The sequence below is a fragment of the Ovis canadensis genome, chromosome 20 (genome assembly GCF_042477335.2).
Source record: "Ovis canadensis isolate MfBH-ARS-UI-01 breed Bighorn chromosome 20, ARS-UI_OviCan_v2, whole genome shotgun sequence".
NCBI lineage: Eukaryota > Metazoa > Chordata > Mammalia > Artiodactyla > Bovidae > Ovis > Ovis canadensis.
Genome location: NC_091264.1, coordinates 62350049 through 62374341, shown reverse-complemented (window position 1 = coordinate 62374341; position 24293 = coordinate 62350049). Strand labels below are relative to the sequence as shown.

General features: G+C 46.3%; 1 protein-coding gene across 2 annotated transcripts in view; it reads left to right on the top strand.

Moving 5' to 3' along the window:
• Positions 1-5591: 5591 nt before the first annotated feature.
• Positions 5592-24293, top strand: part of DSP (desmoplakin) — a 43905-nt gene continuing 25203 nt past the window's right edge. For both annotated transcript variants that reach the window (XM_069564272.1, XM_069564271.1), the window contains exons 1-4: positions 5592-6348; positions 17978-18080; positions 19303-19451; positions 20938-21112. In XM_069564272.1, the coding sequence (XP_069420373.1) occupies positions 6149-6348; positions 17978-18080; positions 19303-19451; positions 20938-21112 (627 nt within the window). In that variant the 5' untranslated portion in view covers positions 5592-6148. The remainder of the gene's footprint in view (positions 6349-17977; positions 18081-19302; positions 19452-20937; positions 21113-24293) is intronic.

Below are 24293 nucleotides of genomic sequence, written 5' to 3'. Positions count from 1 at the left end.
CCTTGTGTGGATACTTCTCTCTGAAGCAGGGAAACAAGGTGTATATAATAAATTCTTCGTGACGATAGTGATAATGGTTGGAGGAACTTGCCTGTGAATGTCTACAGTTTGGAAAGATGGACACTTCGGACAGCAGGTGACATTTGGTTTGCCCTGGACTCTACCCAAAGTTGGGTGTCGGAACATCTACGGCTTCATTTCCACTCTGACTTTACATTGTTTGTGTATGAATCTCTAGTTTCACTTTTCCTAAAAGATGGAGGCCATATTAAAAGCCAACAACAATTCAACCAAACCAAAATGAAAATATGCCCTGTGACTTGAAGGTGTCAAGAAAGACAATCAACCAGCTCGCCTATAGGAATATGGTTAAAAATGATGAGTAGTCTTTTCTGATGTAGCGTCTGCAAAGCATGCTGATTACTTTATTGTCACTGCCTTTCTAAACATCCTATGTCTAGTGTAGGAAAATAACAGTTGATAGTTTTTCGTTTCAAACTAGCACCAATCATTGCTCAGAAAGATATTCTTTCATGCCTGACTGGACAGGAATTTTGACCTTGTGGAAAGGGCATGAGACTGGAAACAGAATTCTGACATTTTACTTATTAAGTAACTCAAGGAGGCTTCTTAACCTCTCTGGGACTCACTCTTTCCTGTCACTAACTTGCGGTTTTCGGTTTCTAGGCTCTCGGGTTGAGGGAACACAGTGGGTAGGACCGTGATCCCAGCAGGCTACGGCCAGCCTGGCCCCACCACGACCCAGCCAGCTGCTGGCTCTCCTCACAGGGTTTCTTTGACAGAGAGCTCTGAGGCTCTCAAAGTTTTGAAAGCACCTGGGATAAACGTTCTTCAAAGCAGATTTCGTTTCTGAAATCCTCTGTGGAATATACGTTTTGAATTCTTCCAGTAAAGGCTGAGTGTTGCTGTTGTTCAGTCGCTCAGTCATGGCCGACTCTTTGCCACCCCAGGGACTGCAGCAGGCCAGGCTCCTCTGTCCTCCACTGTCTCCTGGAGTTTGCTTAAATTCATGTCCACTGAAATGGTGATATTGAGCAGCTATTCATAATTTTCTTCATGGAGCTCTTAGCACATTATATATCCGTGTGGTGCTGGTGGCTTATTATCTGTATCTCGACTCTGTAGAGCTTTGACTAAGTGTTCCACTCCCGAGACTGTAGAACGGTAGTCCCTCACAAGCATAAGCTTAGAAAACTCCTTTGAGAGCATATTTTGAAGGCTAGCTTATTTCGCTCCTGTATCCTATTCAGTGGCTGTATGCTTGCCCAGGAAAATTAATGTAAGTTATTGTTTAGCTTGGTGGGTTAGAAGTCACTTGGCCAAGGGTGTGGGTGTCTTCTCTGTAGCCATTCCTATGCATATCGTCAGCCATGCCTCTGACTTCCAGCCTCCCGATCTTGCAACCTGGGGCTCTTAATGAAAGAAGAAGATTAGGCAGGAAAGGACTGATGGGTCTCCAGTATCTATGCTATCCAGCTAAAGGGAGTCAAAAAAACATGCTCAAAACACAATTTATTAGATATCATTTGTCCCCAAACCAAGGGGCAACTCCTCAGTACAGAAACAGAAAGTGTATTTGAGATGTTTCTCTCAGCTCTACAATTTCTGAAAAGTTAATCCTCCTCTTCTGGCAAAAATGAAAAACCACTATAAACAGAAAAATTCTTCTGTTCCCGGACCCTTGAACCAAGGAAAATAGAGTTCTGGGCTAATTTATATATTTCACAAACATTTTCCCATTTCTGAAATGGAATTTCTGTGAGTTTATGAAACTGCTTTTGTTTAAAGCTTCGAACAGTTTCAACAGCTTTAGGAGAGATTGATCTTATTTTTTATATTACTGAGAACACAGATTTATGATTTCTGGAGGATTATAACTTATTCATAAAAATGGAAAAATAAGATAGTTCAGTTCAGTCACTCAGTTGTGTCTGACTCTTTGCGACCCCATGAATCATAGCACACCAGGCCTCCCTGTCCATCACCAACTCCTGGAGTTCACTCAGACTCGCGTCCATCAAGTCAGTGATGCCATCCAGCCATCTCATCCTCTGTCGTCCCCTTCTCCTCCTGCCCCCAATCCCTCCCAGCATCAAAGTCTTTTCCAATGAGTCAACTCTTCGCATGAGGTGGCCAGAGTACTGGAATTTCAGCTTCAGCAACAGTCCTTCCAAAGAAATACCAGGGCTGATCTCCTTCAGAATGGATTGGTTGGATCTCTTTGCAGTCCAATGGACTCTCAGGAGTCTTCTCCAACACCACAGTTCAAAAGCATCAATTCTTCGGCACTCAGCTTTCTTCACAGTTCAACTCTCACATCCATACATGACCACAGGAAAAACCATAGCCTTGACTAGATGGACCTTAGTCAGCAAAGTAATGTCTTTGCTTTTGAATATGCTGTCTAGGTTGGTCATAACTTTTCTTCCAAGGAGTAAGTGTCTTTTAATTTCATGGCTGCAGTCACCATCTGCAGTGATTTTGGAGCCAAAAAAAATAAAGTCCGACACTGTTTCCACTGTTTCCCCATCTATTTGCCGTGAAGTGATGGGACCGGATGCCATGATCTTCATTTTCTGAATGTTGAGCTTTAAGCCAATTTTTTCACTCTTCACTTTCATTTTCATCAAGAGGCTTTTTAGTTTCTCATATATATATGTATATATAATAAGATAGTTATATATACACATATATATATATTATATATATACAATTATATATAGTTATATATATATATACAATTATATATACAGTTATATATATATACAATTCCAATCCTAGTTTCTGTAGTTCCAATTTGTTAAAAAATCCTACTTCCCTGGGGTCCAGTGGTTAGGACTTGGTGCTTTCACTGCCGGTATCGGTTTGATCCCTGCTCAGGGAACTAAGATCTCTCAAGCCTCATGGTGAGGTCAAAAAAGGGAAAAAGGATACTACTTCTGTGGCAGGCAGGAAGAACAGCTATTTTTAACTCACAAGTTGTAAATCTTTTCTGTGGTAAAGGATTATCATTTATCCCCAAAGAGATAGGAGACAGTTCCCGTGGGATTTTGAGCAAGTAAATGATTCCACTTAATCTCACTGAAATCAAGGGGCTCTGTTTCACTTAAAAAATATGTTCAGGATAGGACTGATGCCTGTTTCCTAACTTCAAGGTCATTTTTAAGGTCGGCTACAGAGAAAGTGACTTGTCAGTGATGTGTCTCTAACAGTACAAGGGGACATATCTACAAGTGGAAGGGAAAAAATAGCTGACCTTACTCAGGTCAGCTAGTGAGGACTGTGCCAAACGTTGGATTCTAAACTTCAGCAACCTAGTTGTAAGAAAAAAAGCTACTTTTTAACCCCTTTCCTGTACCCCAGAAATTCTGAAGACACACCATGTAACAGCAGACCTAATATTGTATTGCAATTACTTGTCTTCCTCCTGCAGGTGAAATCCTACAGTGAGTGACCAGCAGTGAGCCTACAGTAGATGCTTTATAACCGCTTTCTAAATGTGTGTGCCTCTTAGTCTCAGTCGTGTCCGACTCTTTACCACCCCATAGACTGTAACCCGCCAGGCTCCTCTGTCCATGGGATTCTCCAGGCAAGTGCAGCGGGTTCCCATTTCCTTCTCCAGGGGATCTTCCCTGGATCAAACCCGCATATCTAGTGTCTCCTGCTTCGGCGGGCGGATTCTTTACCACTGAGCCATGGGCTACCCAGTGTGAATTCTCAGAGGGAACCCCCTCTGCCCCCCACCCTCCCTGCCCCCAGTTGAGCAGAGCTTTCACCATCCTGGGAGCTGGTTCATGGATGAATGTTGTGGTTAAGGAGGCTTCTGTGACCTTCTTACTACACATTATTGGATAAAGAAATCCCTGAATTTTTAACATTGAAGTTTTACTATCTTGTTTTTGAGGGCAGTCTGTGTGTTTTCCACAGTCTAACATTGGTCCTTCCATATAAGAGGTTGTAACTACTTGATGAATAAAGAGATACGTAGAGGTATTTTACACATTATGGACTGATACCCTGGAAAGGTTTCTCCCCTCCCACCCATGGGTGTCAGCCACTTATACTGATGCTGACTTCCAGCCACTGATTTAGTTTCAGAAGAAGCACTGTTCTTGTCAGTGTTTGTGTGTGTGTGCTCACTCAGCTGTGTCTGACTCTTGCGACCCCATGGACTGTGGTCTGCCAGGCTTCACTGTTCATGGAATTTTCCAGGCAAGAATACTGGGGCAAGTTGCCATTTCCTTCTCCAGGGGGATGTTCTTGTCTATATATCTGTGTTTGTGAAATCCTTTGAACACTATCACATTTGCCTTTATTAGAAGAGGAAACTGAAAAAATGTTGGAAATTACTGAGTGTGCTAACAGTGGTAGACTTTTATCTCATGATATCTTTAACTGCTTGGACTTAGGCTGGTGAACTCTGCAGTTCATGGTGGAGGAAAGGGATGTGCTGCCAAAGATTTGTGCCTAAAAACTGAGGGGAAATTTGGAGTTCTATAAGATGGGATCTTTAGAGAACTTCCATTCTCTTTACAACATGCAAATATACATACAAAGATAGTTTGATTTTTGTTCTTTTCAGTTTATACATATACATACAAATATAGTTTCAGTTTATACACATACATACAAATACAGTTTGATTTTTGTTCCAGTTTACACATATACATACAAATATAGTTTGATTTTTGTTCTTTTCAGTTGATAAACATTGGAGAAATATACTGTATAAGAAAATGAATTAACTGTCATTGTTTAGAGAGATGACACGTATTTATTATAAAGATCTTTAAATGGTGTTTATTACAGAGTAATTGAACACTTTTTCCGAAGTATAAAAACAGCTTTTTATGGACGGTGTGACAGAGACCGCGTGTGGGTCAAACTCAGCCACTAACTGGGAGGGGCCCTCGATCAAGTTGCTGGAATGTTCTGTGTTACTCATCTGTAGCCAGTGGACAATCTGTCCAGGGCTCTTTGCTGCTCTCAGGGAGGCTGAAGCTCCCTGACTTGTGGGAAAAGCTGTTTCTAAAAGGATGGGTCCAGGGAGCTGGTGCCCAGGGGCGCGTAAGACAGGGGTGGTCCCCGAGTTTTTTTTTTATAAAATTTGGAAACGGTCTCAGGGTGGCGGTCTTTGCGATTTCTCGTTTAAAATGACTGTTCATCATCAGGCAGAATGAAAGAAACTGCAATTTATAGTTTCACGATGCCCTGTGGAAACCGTAGTGTTTTCTTCTTTATCTTCATGCCAAAGAAATTAGTTTTTTACGGTGATGACTTCCCCGGCTAAGGACTCGTTTCACGCGTCGGAAAACGGACTTCTTCAGTACTCTGAATTACCAGACTAAAAGAAAATTTTTAAAAAGCCTCCAAACAAAACCTCATCATCTACGCGTTCTCTCCTCAATAGTTTCTAGAGGAGGCTTGGCCGGCACCGTTTCCAGGGATAATCAAAAGTAAATGTTTAATAAGTAACTGCAATCGAATGACTTCTATTTTTTCAGCTTATTTCCGCCCCGGGGACCGTAAAATCCTCAAAAAAGGTGGGGGGGGGCGTCTCCCTCCCCGTCACTCCAGCTCGGGGCGACGTGCACGCCCTGCCCACTGCCCGCCGCGCGCCCCAGGCGCTCGGGTCCCGGGCCCCCGCCCCGTCGAGTTACTCAGGCCCCGCGCGCAGGGCGGAGCCGCGGGCCGGCGGCACAGATGGGGAGGGGCGGCCGGGGCGCGTCGGTGACACCCGCGGGGGAGCGGGGAGGCGCGGCGGCCGCACCCCGCCCTGGGAAGAAACCGGCCAGGTGTGGCTTCGGCGCCCGGCGCCAGCGGGGAGGAGACTCGCGCCCCCGCCGACCAACACCACCACCCGCCCGCGGCCCGGCTCCTCTGCGCCCTCGCCGCGCTGCGAGCCGCAGCTCCCGCTCCCTGCCCGTCCCCGGCGCCCTACCCCCGCCCGCTTGCCGCGCTCGCAGCGGCCCGGCCGGCCCCAGCGGAGAGGCGCGACCTCGCGATCCTTCTGCGTCCCCAGCTCAGCCCCGGCGTGGGGCCTCTCCCGGGAGCCCCTCGCCCTCTCCGAGCCGGCCGGCCCTCGCGTCCGCCCCGGAGCTGAGCGGCGCTCCAAGTACCCGCCGACATGAGCTGCAACGGAGGCTCGCACCCGCGCATCAACACGCTGGGCCGCATGACCCGCGCCGAGTCCGGCCCCGACCTGCGCTATGAGATGACCTGCGGCGGGGTCGGCGGGGGCGGCGGCGGCGGCGGCGGCGGGGGCACCAGCAGGATGTACTATTCGCGGCGCTGCACGGTCACCGACCAGAACTCGGACGGCTACGGGTGGGTACCGGGCCGGCCAGGGCGCGCGGGGCGCGGGCCGGGGCCGCCACCCTCCCCTGGCACCCTGGGACCGGAAGGATCCCTGACCGACGGGGAAACTCAGGTCCCGAAATGGGACGGTCGGTCAGTCTGAGGCCCTGCGCGCACTCCCCGCGCGCGCTGGGGCCGGATCGGCGTGTCCCGTGCGCGCCGCGCCGACCGGGGTGGGCGCGTGCGCCCGGGGGAGGGAGCCGCTCCTACGCGCCCGCGGCCGTCCAGTGAAGGTGCCGGCGGGGCGCTGGGGTCCCGGCTGAGCCCGGAACTATCCCTTGCGCGGCGTCGCCTTAGTCTAGAGCCGCAGATGGGAGGTGAGGCGGCCGGGGCTGCGACCACCAAAGCCAACTTCTCTAAATCAGTACAGAAGCGGGGGCTCCGGCCTGCGGGCTGGCCGGCGTGGACTCGGCGGGCGCTACTGCTCATCGCCAACTCGTGGTCACCCCGAGACCCCGTCCGCAGCGGCGCCTGGGCAGCTCGGCCACCGGGGGAGGCTTTTGTGTAGAGGCTGCGCGTCCCGGGTCGAGAAGGCTCCGCTTCGTCGGCTTCTCGCGCTACCTAGACTGATTTGCCTGGCGGGGGGCGGCGGCCTGTTCCCGCGCCCCCCGGCCCCCCAGCCTGGATCGGCCGCGCCGCAGCTCCGGCCGGAGAGCACACCTGTGGCCCTGCGCCCGCGCCCTTTGTTTCCTGGTTTTTCAAATGCACCCGAGAAAGGACTTCGGATTCCGGGTGGCGGAGGGCGGGCGCAGACTCCTGCGCTCTGAGCCGGGGCTCGCGGAGGAGCGGCGCCGGGTCCCACCCCCGCCGGCCCGCCACGCCGGGGGCGCCCTGGTCCAGGTGCCCCGGGGAGGGCGGTGGGAAGAGGGCCAGGTCTGCCTCCGAGTCAGCGGGGAAATCCAGCGAGGAGGGTCACTCGGGTGGGGGCGGAGAAAGATAACGAACCTACGTCTACCCAGTCCCTGGAGCTGGGGTCGCCCACCTGAATCGTGAGAATTTCTCGGCCCTCACCCCCCTTTCCGCCCCGCTGCAAGTCCTTGCCTTGTAGGGCTTTGGGGGAAAGAGGCCTGGGTTCCAGAAACTTTGCCGACCTTGCCTTGTGGCCTTAGGCTGGGGAGGAGCAAATTGAATCCACTCCCGGGGGTTTTGTTTTGCCAGCAGTTTTGGAGGCGGGGACGGACTCGAGTTGCAGCGTGTTTTCTGCTTCGATTTATTCATTTCTTTATCTTCCTGGAGCACCTTGAAATTTTATTTTCCCTTTCTGAGTGACCAATGAACCGTCTCAACCTTGGCGCTCTTCCTTTTCTTACTAATTTTCTTTAAAAAATTGGATGGCGCTCTTTAATGAACAAAATCCGCCTGGGGGTTTCCAGAAGAATGTGCCAGGCCACTAAGGAGGCTGGGAAGAAACTTTTGCTCATTTTCACTTTGGTTTTTAAGTTAGTTTGAAAACTTGGCCAACCATTTAAATCCGAAACTTTACTTACCCCTCCAAGTCGTCTAGTATTTGGAAAGCACATGCTATACATTTAAAGCCATTTAAACCCAAGTCAGAATTAGCAAGGCCACTTCTTTCCCGCATTTTATGAACCAAATTGTTTTTCTCTTTTTAAATGCTCCTGTTATCCTGTTTTAAATTGACAATACACATTATTATTAATGGAATATTTCACCCTCTTGGCTTCTCCTGAAAGTAAATTTGTAATTAATACCTTGCTTAATGAACCGCATAAAAAGACACCTGGTTTTTAAGAATTCTTAAATTCTGAAACGTTAAATTTGGGCAAGGTGCAATGTTTTCGAATAGTAGAGCATCATTTTTTGTGTGTTTGGTTTTTCCAACTTGAAGGCTGTTTGTAAATCTGTTAAGTTTTACATCTCTGCGGGAAGGGAGAACTGACTCAAGTGAAAAATGACCTAACTTTGAGGGAGGTTGTCTTTCTGCTCTTTGGTGTGGAGCTGCCGGGCTGAGAGGTGGTGGGGGGCTGGGGCGGGGGCCTCAGCGGGCATGTGGCCTGGGGGTCTCTGTGGATCCAGGGACTGGAGTTTCCCCTGGCCTGCCCCTGCCTGGCAGGTGCCCCTTAGAGGCTGAGCATTATTAGCACACACACAAAAGCCCGCAGAAGCCGAGGTCTGCATTTTACTAAAACAGCGACTGAGGGTCCCTGCACCTGTTGCCAGGTTTTTTGTTTTGTTTTGTTTTGTTTTTGGTCTTGTGCGGAGGGAGTTTGCTAGTCCCTGGTAGGGACTTTGCAGGAGCAAGATGCCATCTCTCACTCCCAAATGAATGTTGAGGAAGGATTCAAAAAGCACTTTTCTGGCCAGAAGTTTTTCTAAATTGAGGTGCTTTGTTTTTAAAGTAAAAAACAAAAGAAAAACAAAAAGAAGCCCCTAAAAAAGCATGAGAGCGACTGGTTGCATCTAAACTCCTTTGTTTCTAAAACTCCCACTTGATTGGCTGAATTGGACTGGTGATTTTTTTGCGTGATCAATGTTTGCATGTAGCCCTTCCCTAAATACACGGATTTGAGTGTGAACAGAGCCCAGATCTTATTTTTCCTTCGGAAGTGGCTTTACAATCTCTTGGCTCGGTCGGTCCTTTTCGTAGAACAGTTGTCACTGTTTAGGACCAGACCGTTCTCACTCTGACAGTCCCTCCTTCCCTTGTCTTTTTCGGCTTTGTTTCAGACTGCATGGAGTCTGCAATGACTTTATTTACCTTCTGCTGCTCTAGCTTAATATTTTCAAGCTTGGTACATACTACAGGCTCAATAATTAAAGAGGTTTAGTTTCGAAAATTTAAACTTTGGATTTTTCCTGGGTAGGATGTTACTGTTTTCAATGAAGGCGGATTTACTCTAGTCTTTTTCCTGTAGAAATCACAAATCTGTAGTGAAATTTGGTGGCCAAGTGACCAAGTCCTCCAGTTAGATCTTCCGATGATCAAAGTGTGGAATTTGTAGGAGGATTACCAGCCGAATACAGTCACTAAGGGCTTCCCTTGTGGCTCAGCTGGTAAACTGAATGCCTGCAATGCAGGAGACCTGGGTTCGATCCCTGGGTTGGGAAGATCCCCTGGAGAAGGGAAAGGCGACCCACTCCAGTATTCTGGCCTGGAGAGTTCCATGGACTGTATAGTCCATGGGGCCGCAAAGAGCCGGATACAAGAGCGACTTTCACTTCACTGTCACTAAACCACAGAAATACGTGCATAAAATGGTAATGCTTTTCTCCAGAACTCACAGTTTCCAAACCAGGATGTGTGTGGTCCCTGTGCTGTGCTTAGTGGCTCAGTTCTGTCTAACTCTTTGTGACCCCATGGACTGTAGCCTGCCAGGCTCCTCTGTCCATGGAATTCTCCAGGGATTGGAGGCAGATTCTTTACCGTCTGAGCTACCAGGGAAGCCTCACTATTTGATATCTATTTTAAACTAACTTTTAAAAGAAGCCTGTTTCTTAGCATGAAATTAAACAGGCATATTTGCATTTAATTGTAGAGTGGGAAGGGGATGCTGGTGAGGACATAAACCTCACTTTCCCACTTGAGAGACAAAGAGGTTAAGACTTGCCCCAAATCCCAGAGTCCACGCAGGGCTCGTCCGTCTGCCCTCTGCCCTCTTGTACCATGCACTGAAGTGTATGAGACTGGACAACCCTGTCCTTCCAGGATGAAAGTACATCGTGTGTGTATATTCGTTCGCTCAGCCAATACATCCTGAGCATCTGCTGTGTGCTAGATGTTGGGGAGATTCAAAGGTGGAAATACAAAGGCTTCTGGAAGGGAGCGGATGCTCTTTAAGGGAAGATAAGGACATAAGTACTCTGTTACACAGGAGGGGCGCCCGTGACTCAGGCTTCATAAGGGACATGATAACATCTATAGTGGCGGCACTTGGCAGACTTTATTATTAAGGCAGTGGTTGAATTGGACTTTGGGGAATTTCAGCTGGTAAAGACAGGTGGGCAGAGAGTGCTCCAGCGGGAGGGAAGAACAGGAGGAAAAATGTGAGAGGTGGCAAACTGGAACAAGTTCAAGGGCTAGAGAGTGGCGGTCTCCCTGTGGGGCATTTGCTGCAGGGGGGAAATGGTAAAGAAGCAGAGAGGCAGGGCGGGCTGGGGCAGCGCCTGGGAGGCCTGGACTCCGTGGTGGGAGGATTTGGGTAGGCACAGGGGATCCACTGCAGGTTTCATCCAAGCCAGTCAGGGTCTTCGTTGAAGTAACAGGGAGATGAGACCGTCACAGAGAGCTCTAGGACTGTTTTCAGGGCTTGTACCGGTGAAGGAGGGAGGTGATGAAAGTTGGTCAAGTTTGGTGGCAGTGGGACAGGAGGTAGATGTGATGGAGTGACAGCTTCAGCTCAGAATTGGATCAGAGAGGCAGGGGAGAATCTGAGAAAACAGGCTCAGGGGTGGGTGACTCACAGAATGGTCATTCTAAATGTTTTAATGGGAAATGATGGCAAAGTAAGATTCAGTGTTGCTTAATATAAGGCAGATGATACCACTTACATAGTGATTAAGTAATATATTTGATAAAAATATCAGATCTGTGGTTAATAATAGTTATATCACCACAGGGCAAACACCCACAATGTGCCAGGTATATTGTTGTCTCAAGCCTCAGAACAAACTTCCCATTTCACAGATGGAAAACTGAGGTTAATGTAGTTAGATGACTTGGCCTAGGTCACACAGCTAACTGGAAGTTAAGCTGCCTTTGCATCCTGTATACCACCATAGCTCAAGAAAAGATCAAACCTTAACATCTCTTCTCCTTGTAAACTCTTTATCCAATGAGTTTTCACTTCTTTTTAAATTGTTGCGTTCCTAGGATGTATTTTATAACCGTTGTGTTCTTTCGTTCACACTCCTGTAGAGTTTCTATCTGCTGAGGAATGCAATTAAGCCCACTAATTGCTGGGCAGATCTACAGAAGAGCTTCCAAAAGGAGTTAATTTTTTCTCTAAATATGGGCATAATTTCATTGTTGTTCAGGTGGCTGAAATGTCTTGGGAAAGACAAAAAGTGCTGATGCCTCCATGCTGACTTCTTGGGGTGGATCCCAGGAGAGCTTGGGTGTGTCTTGGGGGAGTCTAACTCTCAGCCAACCAGTCTTTCCGGACTTCTCAGTGGTTCTAGAAGGAGTGGCTGAGTCCGGAGGCCTTGGTGCCTGGGGCCCTGCTCCCCACCCTTTGCTTTTCTCTGTTTCCCTCTTGCAATCCTGGGAAAATGGGCAGGTGTGGTTCTGATGTAGAAACCACCACCCTACAGACCCCAAGACTCTGAGAGACAGCATCTCGTAAAATGCCAGCATGGCCCCATCGTCACGGGCACCTTAGCACAACACCCTGGGCCGGGGAGGATCCAAGACCTTCAGAGACCCTCGGAATGCGAAATCCAGATTTCATGAAGATGATGACCCAGGAGTGGGAGGCTGTAGCCGATAGGTCCAAGTTTTTGCTTGGAATTCAGAGTCTTGACATGCAGACATATTTCCCTTGCTTCATCTGGCACCTGGAAAAAAATTTTTTTTTATTTGAGTTGGCTTCTTGGGTAGTGGCTCAGATGGTAAAAAAAAAAATATGCCTGCAATGGAGGAGGCCCGGGTTGGATCCCTGGAAGGGGGAGATCCCCAGGAGAAGGGCATGGCAACGCACTCCAGTATTCTTGCCACGAGATCCCATGGACAGAAGAGCCAGGTAGACTACAGCCCGTGGGGTGGTGAAGAGTCAGACATAGCTGAGAGACTAACAACTTCAATTTTTTCACTTCTTGGTGGATAACTCGACAACTTCTACATGACTTTTTTTTTTTAATAGACATCAGAAGGAATGTAAGTTTTTATATAGGGACAGAATTCAAAATAGAAATCCCTACTTTGGCTTTGAATTTTTAAGGGTCAAATATTCATCCCCACTCAATACAGGAAAAGAAAGCATATTTTTCTGATCCTTTCAAAAAATGTCTTTCATGCAGTTAAAATGTATCACTCTCTCTGAAGTGTCTCAAATTTTATTTTAGATCTTATAGATAATTTTAGGAATTAAAAATTACTTGACAAAGTCTGAAATGCCTCACACTTAGTACTCAGTCATCATTTCTTTTCTTTTTTTTTTTGCTTCTCTCTCTACCCTCAATTTGCTGCAAGATATCCTTAAAATTAGGCAAAGTTCAAGATTATAAATTGGGGCAAAAACCACAAAGTGAAAAATCAAAGGGAAATCTAAGAATCATTTCACAACAGCAGCCACTGCTCCCCTGTAAGAGCGACCCGGCAGGAGGATTTAGTTTCTGCGGGGCTTGCACCCTCTGGGGCTCCTCCTCGAAGCATCAGGCCAGCCCTGGGAGGTGGCTGTGTTCGTGCAGAAACCCCAGGCCCCTCCAGTCTAACTAACTTGCTCCAAGTCACAGGCTGTCCTGCCGGAAGTGGCCAAGCAGGGGGTGGCCCCCAAACTCTTCTGAAGTTAATGATCTGTAATTGGGGTGCCCGCCCCGCCCCTACCTTTCACCAACAAACTGTGAAAATAGTAAGCATGGGGAGGAAGTGGACCTTGATTAGAATGCTGATTCCGGAGATTCTGGGTGAGGACAAAATGAAGGATCAGAGGAAGGCTTCTTTCTAAAACTGGTAGAAAACAAAACAAAACAAAACATTTTTTTGCCCACTATTCGGGTGAGGTAAATGCACTACCTGATGGATCTTTGGAAATACCAGCCTTTGATTCGCCTTTGTTTTTCTTCCCCTTTCCTAAGCCAAACAAACATGTGCTACAGATCTTCTGTGTGCACAGCCCTGTGTCGTCAGGTGTGTGTAGGAGTTGAAAGTGGCTGAGATGTGGGACTTTGCTCTCCAGGAGCAGGCCAGACAGGTGTGTAAACAACTCGTGCAGAATGGGGGCAGAGGTGTGCCAGGAAGCTCTATGCATGGAGGCCGCAGCCCTGGATGTGTAACTTCTGATACATGATGTTTCCACTGACATGTGTTTGGTGAGTCTTAAAGGTAGGGTATTTTCCTTAGGTGAAGTAAGCGATTTTTTAAAAAACAAACTCAATGGATGCTTTACTTAAGCTCTTTTAAAGAAACGCAAACAAGATAATGTATGGAACGTGTTTTGAACCTTGTAAGGAGCTAAGCAAATAGACTTTAAGTCCATGTTAATGAAAGTAAGTTTCAAGAGCATTACGTAATCACCATAATTTCCATCAAATATTTATTGAGTTTTTCCAGGGTCATTATTCCGTGAATCTGAATACACATAAGACATCATTTCTGGCACACATCCAGGGTCCTGTGTTGGTGGAATGAATAAAAAGAGAGAGAGAGAGAAGAGACAGCAAAGGAAGGAGGAAGAAACGAAGGAACTGGGTGGGAAAGAAAATACGCACACAAGAAATCCGGAGTCGGGGGCACCAGTCAAGTATCTAATGAACGGCAAGAACAATTGTAAAAGACTTTTATAAAGCAAAGTATTTTAAAAAAAGTCTTAATCTTGTAATGTTGCACGCCCCTTTTCGAAATATTTTTCTCGTGTTTTTTTCTATGATCTTCGGAAAAGTGTTAAACTAATGACTTCACATTTAATTTTGGAATCTTTTTTTTTTTTTTTTTTTTAAGAAATGACTGTTATTTGTAGGTAGTGAAACAGAAAGCTCTATAATACCGGTCATGCTTTCATGTGGCCCACTTGGATGAAAATCCTGACCATGTTTTCCATTTAGCCTCTGATGAAGGGAGCTTTATGTAAACCTGCTGCAACCCTTACTTGTTTAAACAAGTTTTAGGAAGGATTTTCAGAAAAAGTGTAGGCAGGTCCTTTGTTGTATGAATCATTTGTCTTTGTGAGTTTGAAGATAAAACAGGATTTCAGAGATGTTAAAGACTTTTAAGGACATGCATTATTTTTTTCAAGGCAAGCTATTAATTTTGATCAAAATTATTTTTTATTGATTTGACCCAGATGAGTTTTCTTTTTTCTTTCTTTTTTTTTTTTTGCATTGACATCCTTCATCCTCCATGTCACTGAAATAAAACTTAAAAATTGAACTTTTGATGTCTTTAGTTCCATTCCTAACATGGTTTAAAATCTCTACACCCCTAACACCAGTTCGTACCAGTTCTGAAAATTTCTTTGAGGCTAAGGATTTGTAAAGTCCTTATGTGCTTGTTAAATAAATAAGTGATTTCTTCCTGTTTGATGGAATTTCGAATTTTCCCAAAATGCACTGTATGAAGAGGAAACTTTATTATCTTTAAACAGAATGTAGACTTTTGAATTATTTTCAATAGGAGTAGTACGTTTGTTGGCTTCATAAAATAAAGTTACAGAACAAATGAGCTAAGGAAATTTTAGATAGAATCTAGCCTAACAGATGAGTTAACTGAATCTAAAAAATTTCAGATATTAACTAAAAAAGATCTAAACTTATGTGAAAAAATGTTTTTGACTTAAAACATTTTGAATGACAAAAAACCACCAGTGTTCCCTGAAGCAAGCTGTCCTGGCTCCTCTGCGTAAGGTCCAGTCTTGCGAAGCATCTGGGTGTCTGATGAGTCAGCATCCTCTGAGCAGACACAGCCTCCTTGATTTTTAAGCCAGTTCTGTGTGAGTCTGTCACTGGGCGGAAACAGGACCGCTGAAATGTGAAGGTGGATTCTCTATCCTCATCAGTAAACCTCAGGGGACCTGGGTCTCCCTTCCTCCGGTCTCATTTTGATGATGCTTCCCAAGGATGTTCAGACTGAAGTGAGATTTTACAGACGACAGATGAGAGCTGTAAGTCTTGCTTTAAGGACCAGTCTTGAAAGGTTGTGTCTAAGACAAAATTTGCTTCATCAGATCATACTTTCCTAAGACCAGTCACAGTACCAAGGGTTCTTCATTACACTGTGCTTACAGTTTAGCTTTTCTTTTTTTCTTTTTTATACTTTTAAAGAGATTAGATTTTTGTGCATGACAGCTGTTCATCTATTTCCTAACATGCCAAGGCACACACAGAGGGTTTTAGCGGCTGTCAAGGGTGTGTATAGTGAACATAGGCACATTTTTTAGTAAAACATGAAGAATTCTTTTTGGTATTATTAACAGACTGTGGAGTTACTTTTTTTTTAAGTGCAAATTCATAATATTTTAAGCCAACATTTAATTGCTTTTCCTCTTTTTCCTGGATACAGTTCATTTCTAAGTGTCGTGTAACTAACTACTCTAGTAGTTGGGTAAAGAGAGCTGATGAGTTAATTTTGTTGTCAAAGGAATCTGGTGGCATAAAGTCACTTTAAAAAGACCTGTATAGGGACTTGCCTGGCCGTCCAGTGGTTAGGACTCTGTGCCTCCGCTGCAGGGGGCATGGTCTCGACCCGTGCCCGAGGCATGTGGGCCCCAAAAGATTTGCATATATACACTTAGAGACTTTCATTCGCAAGTTTGGCCTCTGCTGCTTTTTTACTTTTTTAATGTTTAATATTTTAATTTTTTGTGATATGGAAAAACCCCAGGGAACATTTTGGCCAAGCCCTTCCCTCACCCAGAGCTCCCATCTGCACCTGCCAAGGAACCCCCTGTGCTAGTCTTCATAGTCACACACGTTATTAAGTCATTTAAGAAACTCAGACTTTGCGCTGCTCTGAGAGCACCCTCTCTGCGTGGGAGGGACTGGCATTCTTTGTGGGAATCACCCTCTGAACCCAGTCATGTATCAGAATGACCCAATGTTTCAGAAGAAAGGTCCTCTCATGCCTCTTCAACCAGGAAAACAAATGTAATTCACAGGACTCCCTAATTGCCTAGCCATCCTCGCTTCTCAATGACGCTTCTGTGCTTCTTAAAGTCTCTGTCTCCTGAAGGTCTTTCCTCCCTATTACAATAGGTGCCTTTTGGAAAGTGTTCTAAGTCAATTGGAATTTTGCACAGGTTTTGACAAGGGATAGAGTCCTGTTTATATCTCAGCAATCCCAGAGGTGTGCCAGGCCTCCTGCCTGATTCTGCGTGGGAGGCGGAGAAGGGCGGCATTCATGCGGGGAGGGTGGGGCGCCCTGGTTTTGTTGGGTGGGCGTTGCCCAGCCTGCCTGGAGCAGCCCCGGCCCCACCTGGCAGCGGTTCCCAGGGGAGCTGGTTTTTCACCCACGCACTCTCAGCCGGTGCTGGCATGTCGGGAGCTCAGCTGGCAGGGACGGACTGCCAATGGGTGGTAGCGAGAGAAAGTGCCTCTCGGATGTGAGATGAGGCAGAATCAGGAGCGGAGGGGATCATCCCACATTCTTGTAACCTTACCCCCTCTCTGCCTAGTACAGCCTGTGCTTTTCAAACTGTTTTTTTTAAACAGTGAAATTCTTCCTTTAAAATGCACGGACACCCTTCCCAACACACACAAACACATAAAAGAAAGTCCCGGATTGAGCCGGCGTCGGTTTTATCTGAAAGCTTGGGCTGGGCTGACTGGTGCCTCTGAATGCTGGGAGGAGCTCAGGTTTCTTGTAGGACACTCTTAAAGTCTTTCCTAAACAGTAATAATTTAATGGGCTTTACATGTCTCTTAAGCTAAGCTGTAGTGGTCTGTGCTGTGGCATAAAGCACCTTGGCAAATTAAAAAAAATAAGACTTTTTTATTATAGATGACTCTTTATTTGTATCTGGAACAGACTGAATTTCTTTCTTTCTTTAAAATGTAGAATATCTAGGACTTCCTTTGTGGTCCAGTGGCTAAGACTGCACTCCCAGGGGGCGGAGGTTCGATGCCTGCCTGGGAATGCTGCAACTAGGAATTGACATGCGCAATTAAGACCTTACACAGCCAAACGAATAATAAATATTTTTTTAGTGTAGAGTATCTACAACATTCTCCTTAGACACCACTCTTGTTTTAAAGTTTCTGCCGCTTCTCTTCCAGTAAAGTGCTGCATTCGCAATACACCTGTGGCCGAGCAGTCATACAGGGTAATATTCCACGGTCATCTGGAAAGGAAAAAAGTGCCTTGTTTTTGCATTAAAGATACTTAAATTTGCCATCACTTTCTTCACTCCGTTTTTTCTTGACCGTTATCGTCTTTTTCTGTAATTGCAGAATATAGTTTTGCAGAATAAGCTTTTCTTTCGTCTCCTACAAGTGTCCTCACATACTGGTCAGGGAAACCCTGCAGCTCTGGGCTGAAGCCCCCTTTTGCAGAGGGACTTTTGATGGCATTGACGTCGGATGAGTGACAGAGAAGGTGCTAGAAATGCATTTCCATGACTCATCCAGATTAGATCCCGTGCTGTGCTTAGTTGCTCAGTCGTGTCCAGCTCTTTGCCACCCCATGGACTATAGCTCACCAGGCTCCTCTGTGCGTGGAATTCCCCAGGCAAGAACACTGGAGTGGACTGCCAGGGGGTCTTCCTGACCCAGGGATCAAACCCACATCTCCTGTGAAGCACACACAGAAAAGGGGAAGGGGGACACAGAGACCCAGCCAATGTGAGCAAAGGGGGAGGGGGACAGAGGCCCAGCCAATGTGAGCAATGGGAGGGAGACCGGGGCGGAGTGTTTTTGCATCTTTTCTGAAAGTTTATAATTTTTCAAAATTGAAAAAAATTTACCACCAGCCTTCTCTGTGTTTTTCCTTCAGTCAAACGGGAACGATGTCCAGGCACCAGAACCAGAACACCATCCAGGAGCTCCTGCAGAACTGCTCCGACTGCCTGATGAGGGCAGAGCTCATTGTGCAGCCCGTAAGCTCGCTTCCCAACCCCCTAGTGCCACCGCAGCTGCTTCTGTTCCTGGGCTTGCTCCTACTGATAGACTTATAGACCTCTGCAATCTCATCCTTCATCTTCTTCACATACTTAGCATGTAGCGATGCTTTGTCTCAGAACAGACTTCCCCACCTACCTGCAGTGTTGATTGAACCATGGGAACTAGTTTTCACACTTTTTCCCAACAAATGCTTACTCTGTGGACTGGCACCCTTTTGGGATTGCGATCACCTGTGGTTGTTTTATGTGATTCGGTAACACTTTCTCTTCCTAGAGATGCACCCTGTCGTGTTTATGTCACTGGGTTGTCATAGATTGTGATGTACACCATCAATTTAATGTCAGTTTTTCAGGAAAATTTACCATCTTGTGAGAACAGTTCTACAGTAGAAATGTTACAAAGTATGGGAAAATGAGCAATTAAAAATTGAGGGGAGATAGTAACATTGGGGAAGGCCTCATGCTCCTGGATGTTACTGAGATAGCATCGGATCTCACTGAAATAGGTGTAGAAGTCAAGAGATGCGTGATTTTATCTGAGTACCCATCATTCAGCTCCCTCCAAAAGTGGCATTTCACTAAATATCACTCATCATCAAAACCAGTACAGTTATTAGCTCAATGCGACCAACTAGACAGCTTTCTAAGAACTGAAAAGTTATTTCCTACAAGATGCAGGGAAAACTCAGTTTGTGTGTTAAAAAAACTAAAAAAAAAAGACCTTATCTGGCATGACGGTACAGGGCTCTTACCATAGCAGAATTCCAGTTAGATGAATGGCTTGTGTAAATAAGAAAGATAGGCATTTAACATTGAAGCAAGGGCAAGATTAGCAATCTTTGGACATGCTTTTAAAGGCCTCTCAAAATTTAAAAAACAGTCTACAGTTTTGGTTTGTGACAGTGAAAGTCCCACCCCATGGACTGTAGCCTGTCAGGCTCCTCTTTCCATGGAATTCCCCAGGCAAGAAGAATGGGTAACCATTCCCTTCTCCAGAGGATTGAACCAGGTCTCCTGCATTACAGGCAGTTTCTTCAGATTAATAAGATAATTTTCATTTAAAGATTTTTTTGCAGTTACATGGAATGGGGGGGGGACTTATTTAAGTTTATAGCAGAGACTTTCGCTACCAGTTAGCACACATGAAGCTTTTCTTTCCCGTATCGTGTGCTCCCTTCACGTGACTTCTTTCTTACAGGAACTGAAGTATGGAGATGGAATTCAGCTGGCCCGGAGCAGAGAGCTGGACGAGTGTTTCGCCCAGGCCAACGATCAGATGGAAATTACCGATAGCTTGATCAGAGAGATGCGGCAGATGGGCCAGCCCTGTGATGCTTATCAGAAAAGGTATTGCAGGGACTTCCCTGACGGTCCAGTGGCTAAGACTTCCCTACTCCCAATGCGGGGGGCCCCGGGGTTCGAGCCCTGGTCAGGGAACTAGATCCCACGTGCTGCAACTAAAGATCCCACACATGACTTAAACATCCTGGATGCCACAACGAAGATATCGAGCCCCAGCTAAGACACAGTGAAGCCAAAGAGACATTTTTTAAAAAGAGAGAAAGGAAAAAGGTATTGTCCACAGAGCGAGCATGGTGCAGGCGGGCCTGCAGACCAGCAGGAGTTGTGCAGACCTGGTGTAGGAGTTACACTCAGTCCCCTGACCCTGGTCTTCCCTTGAGGGAAGCACAGACGTTTTCCGGGAAAGGCTCCCTTGCTTGATAATTTCGCCCCATTTTTGGGTCTCTAATACAAATCACCTAAACCCACTACCTTCATCTTTTGTGGAGTCACGAAGCTGCCAAGCAGTGAATTAAGCAGACCTGCCCAGGAGGGTGTGCTCCTTTTGAAGAGTTGAGTTTGCTGTGAGGTGTTCACCGTGCTTCCGCTTAGGGGGCAACAAAAGCCTTTGGCGTTGACTTTTGAGTCTGAGATTAAGCTGAGGATTTCTCTGGTGTCCCAGTGGCTAAGACTGGGTGCTCCCACTGCTGGGGGCCTGGGGTGCATCCCTCAGTGAACTAGAGCCCACATACCCCAACTAAGAGTTCACCCTGCAATGAAGATAGAAGGTCCTGTGTGCTGCAGCTGAGACCCGCCGCAGCCAAGTGAATAAATATTTTTAAAAGAATGAATAAAATAGAGCCCAGCTAAGTTTACTGCATACAGAAATGAGACTCATAGAGTTGAAGATGCCGTTTCATGCAGAGGTGTGTAGTCTGATTTTGTGTGATCATGGTGTTCAGAGCATGGGGTCCTAGGAGATCCCCAGGCTGGAACTCGTGAGAAAGTACAAGATGCTACCAGGTTGGGCAAAGGCAGTTACCCTTGCTGTGATGCTTCAGGTCTGGAGCAGAAGAATACTTAAGGTTTTGTCTGTGACTAAGGTAAAAAAAAAAAAAGCCTATAAATAAAACATTTGTGGGCTTCCCTGGTGACTCAGTGGTAAAGAATCCACCTGCCAGTGCGGGAGATGAGGGTTTGAGCTGGAAAGATCCCACATGTCTCAGAGCAACTAAGCCTGTGCTGATGCTACCGAGCCTGTGCTCTGGATCCTGGGAGCTGCAGCTAGTGAAGCCCGCCCGGGGGCCCTAGAGCCCGTGAGAAGCCCCGACGTTGTCACGAAGAGTAGCCCTCACTCTCTGCAACGAGAGAAAAGCCCTGCAGGAATGAAGACCCAGCGCAGACAAAATAAATAAAACTATAAAAGAAAAGAGAGGTCATCAAAAAAGAGCACGTGTGGTCCCTGTACTGACCCAAAGGGGGATGGTTGCCCAGGACAGGTCTTCAGGGGCTGTCTTCCTGCCGCGGCGTGATGGTTCCCCTCTCCTTTCAGGCTGCTGCAGCTGCAGGAGCAAATGCGAGCCCTCTACAAAGCCATCAGCGCCCCCCGCGTCCGCAGGGCCAGCTCCAAGGGCGGCGGAGGGTACACCTGCCAGAGTGGCTCCGGGTGGGATGAATTCACCAAGCGCCTCACCAGCGAGTGTCTGGGGTGGATGAGGCAGCAGAGGGTAAGCAGCTTCCAGTGGAAGGAGGTTGGTGCTCAGAGCTCCCAGCCCCTCGTGCGAACCGGGGCGGCCGGGGCGATGACCCAGGCCTCTTGCTGTTTTCTCCTTTTCCTCATGTGCTTTTATTTTGGAATGAAGGCTTTTATTTAGAAATAAATGAAACTTCCGGGGATTTTTTTTTTTCTTCTTCCTCATGTGGCTTAGGGAACCAGCCTCATGGCTTTATAGTCGTACTTTATCACTCGAGTAATATTTAACAGGTGAAAATCTAGTTCTTACAGGAACAACTATTATGGGAGTTCATGGCTAAAAACACTTCATCCCTGAGCTCATCAGGTGTTACCGAGAGGTCCTTAAGAGAAAGAAGGAGAAGGTTGTGGAGGTTCATTTAAAATGCTAAGGAATTGGAGGAGCTGGACAGGCAGGGAGACTGGATCTTCCAGTTTGGGCTCATGGGTTGTTTGATCTTGTATTTTTGAAGTGTCAGGCGTCTTGTGCAAGCGTGACATCACTGATGTGGGAGCAAAGTGAGATGCTGGCACCTGATGTGCTGAGCCCCAAGAACTGGAGTTTCTACAAAGGATTTTTCACTGCTAATGATTGTTTTGTTGTTTTATGTAGTAATTAGGTGCTGTAATGAACAGGTGGCAGGAGGAATGTAGATGGGAATTTTATAGTGAGAACCGATCCTGACGAATCATCCTTCTCTTGAGAAGGTGGGCGTGTCAGAATGCTCAGTCATGGGATCGAGGTTGTCAGAAATAGTGGTCTTATGACTTGTCCTTGGACCAGTTAGGCAGTGGTTCTGAAGTTTCTCAATCTTTGTCGTGGGTGTTCTTTCGCAAGTGTGAGGGCTTATGGGACTAAACATTCACTCATTCGTTCAGTTAACCTTTTCTCCCGTGTCTTACAAAGACTCTGTAACACAAGAAGGTGGGGCTTATAAAAGAGCAAAGTTGTAGTTCCAGCAACGTAAATACAAACCTATTTGCAGGTTTCCAAACTCCCTTTAAATCTTTGAACACACGTTTCTGAAGCATTTGCTATATGTCGACTCCATGCCAGAAAATGAGGGTTTCAATGTTGTGTCCCATAGCCCTGAAAGGGAATATTATTTAAGGAAAAAAAGATATATATACACACCCAAGTGCCACTTTTCTATGCAGAGCAGTGTGGGGTTGATAGCTGGGTTTGAGCTGTAATAAAACCGTGCTCAGATAGGAGTGGGGAGGGGTGGCACGCCCGTCCTTGTGGGATGGAGCCAGCAGAGAAAGCTGGGCAGAGCTCCTGGAGCCTGGACTATGTTGGGAGGATCAGTGACATTAGGGGAAACAACCTTTGAACCAGATGACTTCTAAAATGGCAGATTCCCTCACTTCTTCTTAGTCACTACCACAGTTCTATAAAATGACAGCTCATACTTCGTCACTTTCTGAATTCATGTTGGGTGTAGCTTTGTGAGAATCTTTTGTAGCAAAGGCTCAACTTTTTTTTTTTTAATCTGTAAACATAGCATTTTATTAACAAAATGTTTACACTATCCCTACAGTACAATAAATTTTGTAGTGACTTAGCATGGTATCCTCTAGAAAAGTTTGGTATAGAATATTCCAGCTAAAACAATAGTTTAAAAGTATGCCAAGGCTCAACATTTTTGTTCAATTGATAACTCGTGTCGGACTCTTTGTGACCCCATGGACTGTAGTCCGACAGACTCCTCTGTCTGTGGGAATTCCCAGGCAAGAATACTGGAGTAGGTTGCCATTTCCTTCTCCGGGGAATATTCCTAACCCAGGGGCTGGCAGATTCTTTACCACTGAACCACTAGGGAGGCCCCAAGGCTCCACATTTTCAAATTTTGAGCATTTGAAAATAGCATCATCCCATGGACTCAATTTTCCATTGTGGTGAGGGACTGGGGGGGGGCGTCTTCTAATAGATGATATTGATGAGGGTTTCAAAAGAACTGTGAGCTGCTTTATCCCTTATTGCCGGTTTGCTCTGAGGTTCTCCAGCCCTTTCCTCCTACCCCTGCTTCCTCCAAGCCTGCATTCTTCCTGTCGCTCCCGGGGGACTGAGCCGCAGGGCCAGCTGATAAGGGAGAGGTGTCTCCAGCAGCACAGTCGGCACACAGTCACACAACTCCTGGGCCAGGGTCTTGTTTCCCTGATTAGTGTTTCTGCTGATGAGCAGGGCAGATACTGCACACCTGGCTGGTAATGAAGGCGGGGTTGGTCATTTCATTAACTTCCCGGTGCCCTCGCTTGCTTTGCTTTAAGGTTGAAAGGAACCATGGGAGGGCAAGGTCAGAGTCCTGGGTGACTTACAGTTGTCTGGTGGGCTGCCTTTTCTGAAGGCTCGTCAAGTACATGAGAACGTGGACGGGGCTTAGAACAGCGGGTGTTGTTCCTGCTGCAATACCGTTCTGGAATGTTTGCCCTCGCTGTGTCCGAGAGATTTGGCAATTTACATGAGCTCATGCCAAAGAAAGACGAGATGATAGACTCGCTCCAGTATGCAACTTGTGAAATAATATGTTTGATTCTTATTTTTTGGCACTCTGAAATTGAAGTAATGGAGATGCAAATTAGAAAGTTAGGTTTACTTTTTAGAAAGCTAACATAAATCCGTGATCTTCATATTACAAGTATTCACTGAACTGAAGGTGTTGGAGCTATATTGTCACTTCTTTGAAATGGGCCATGGAGAGTTTTGCAACCCAAAAGGCAGTGCTAACTTCTGGATTTAAAGAGTCAACAACTGCATTACTCAAAACAAGTTAAAGAAATAAACAATGAAAAATTGTCTTCGGTCAACTGTTAAGCTTGGGAAGTAGTACTTGATTGAGCTTAATGAACTATTTCTGATGCACATTTAAAAACAGCTGAATATGGAAACCTCTGTCAGTATTTTATCACACTGTGTCATACATAGATTTGCAATCGCAGCTGTCTATACACACAGGTCACTTGGACACACACAGGTAGATTTTTTTTTCCTTCAGTGTGCACAGTCTAGGTTTTAAGGATCTCATTACAGAATCATCTCTGCTCAGCCCATCTTGAGATGGGGGCAGATAAGTTGAGGGAACCCCCAGCTTTTACTGTATTGGGCAACCCCCACGAACTGTTTGGGATTTCCTAGCCTTTACAATGGAGAAGGCAATGGCACACCAATCCACTAC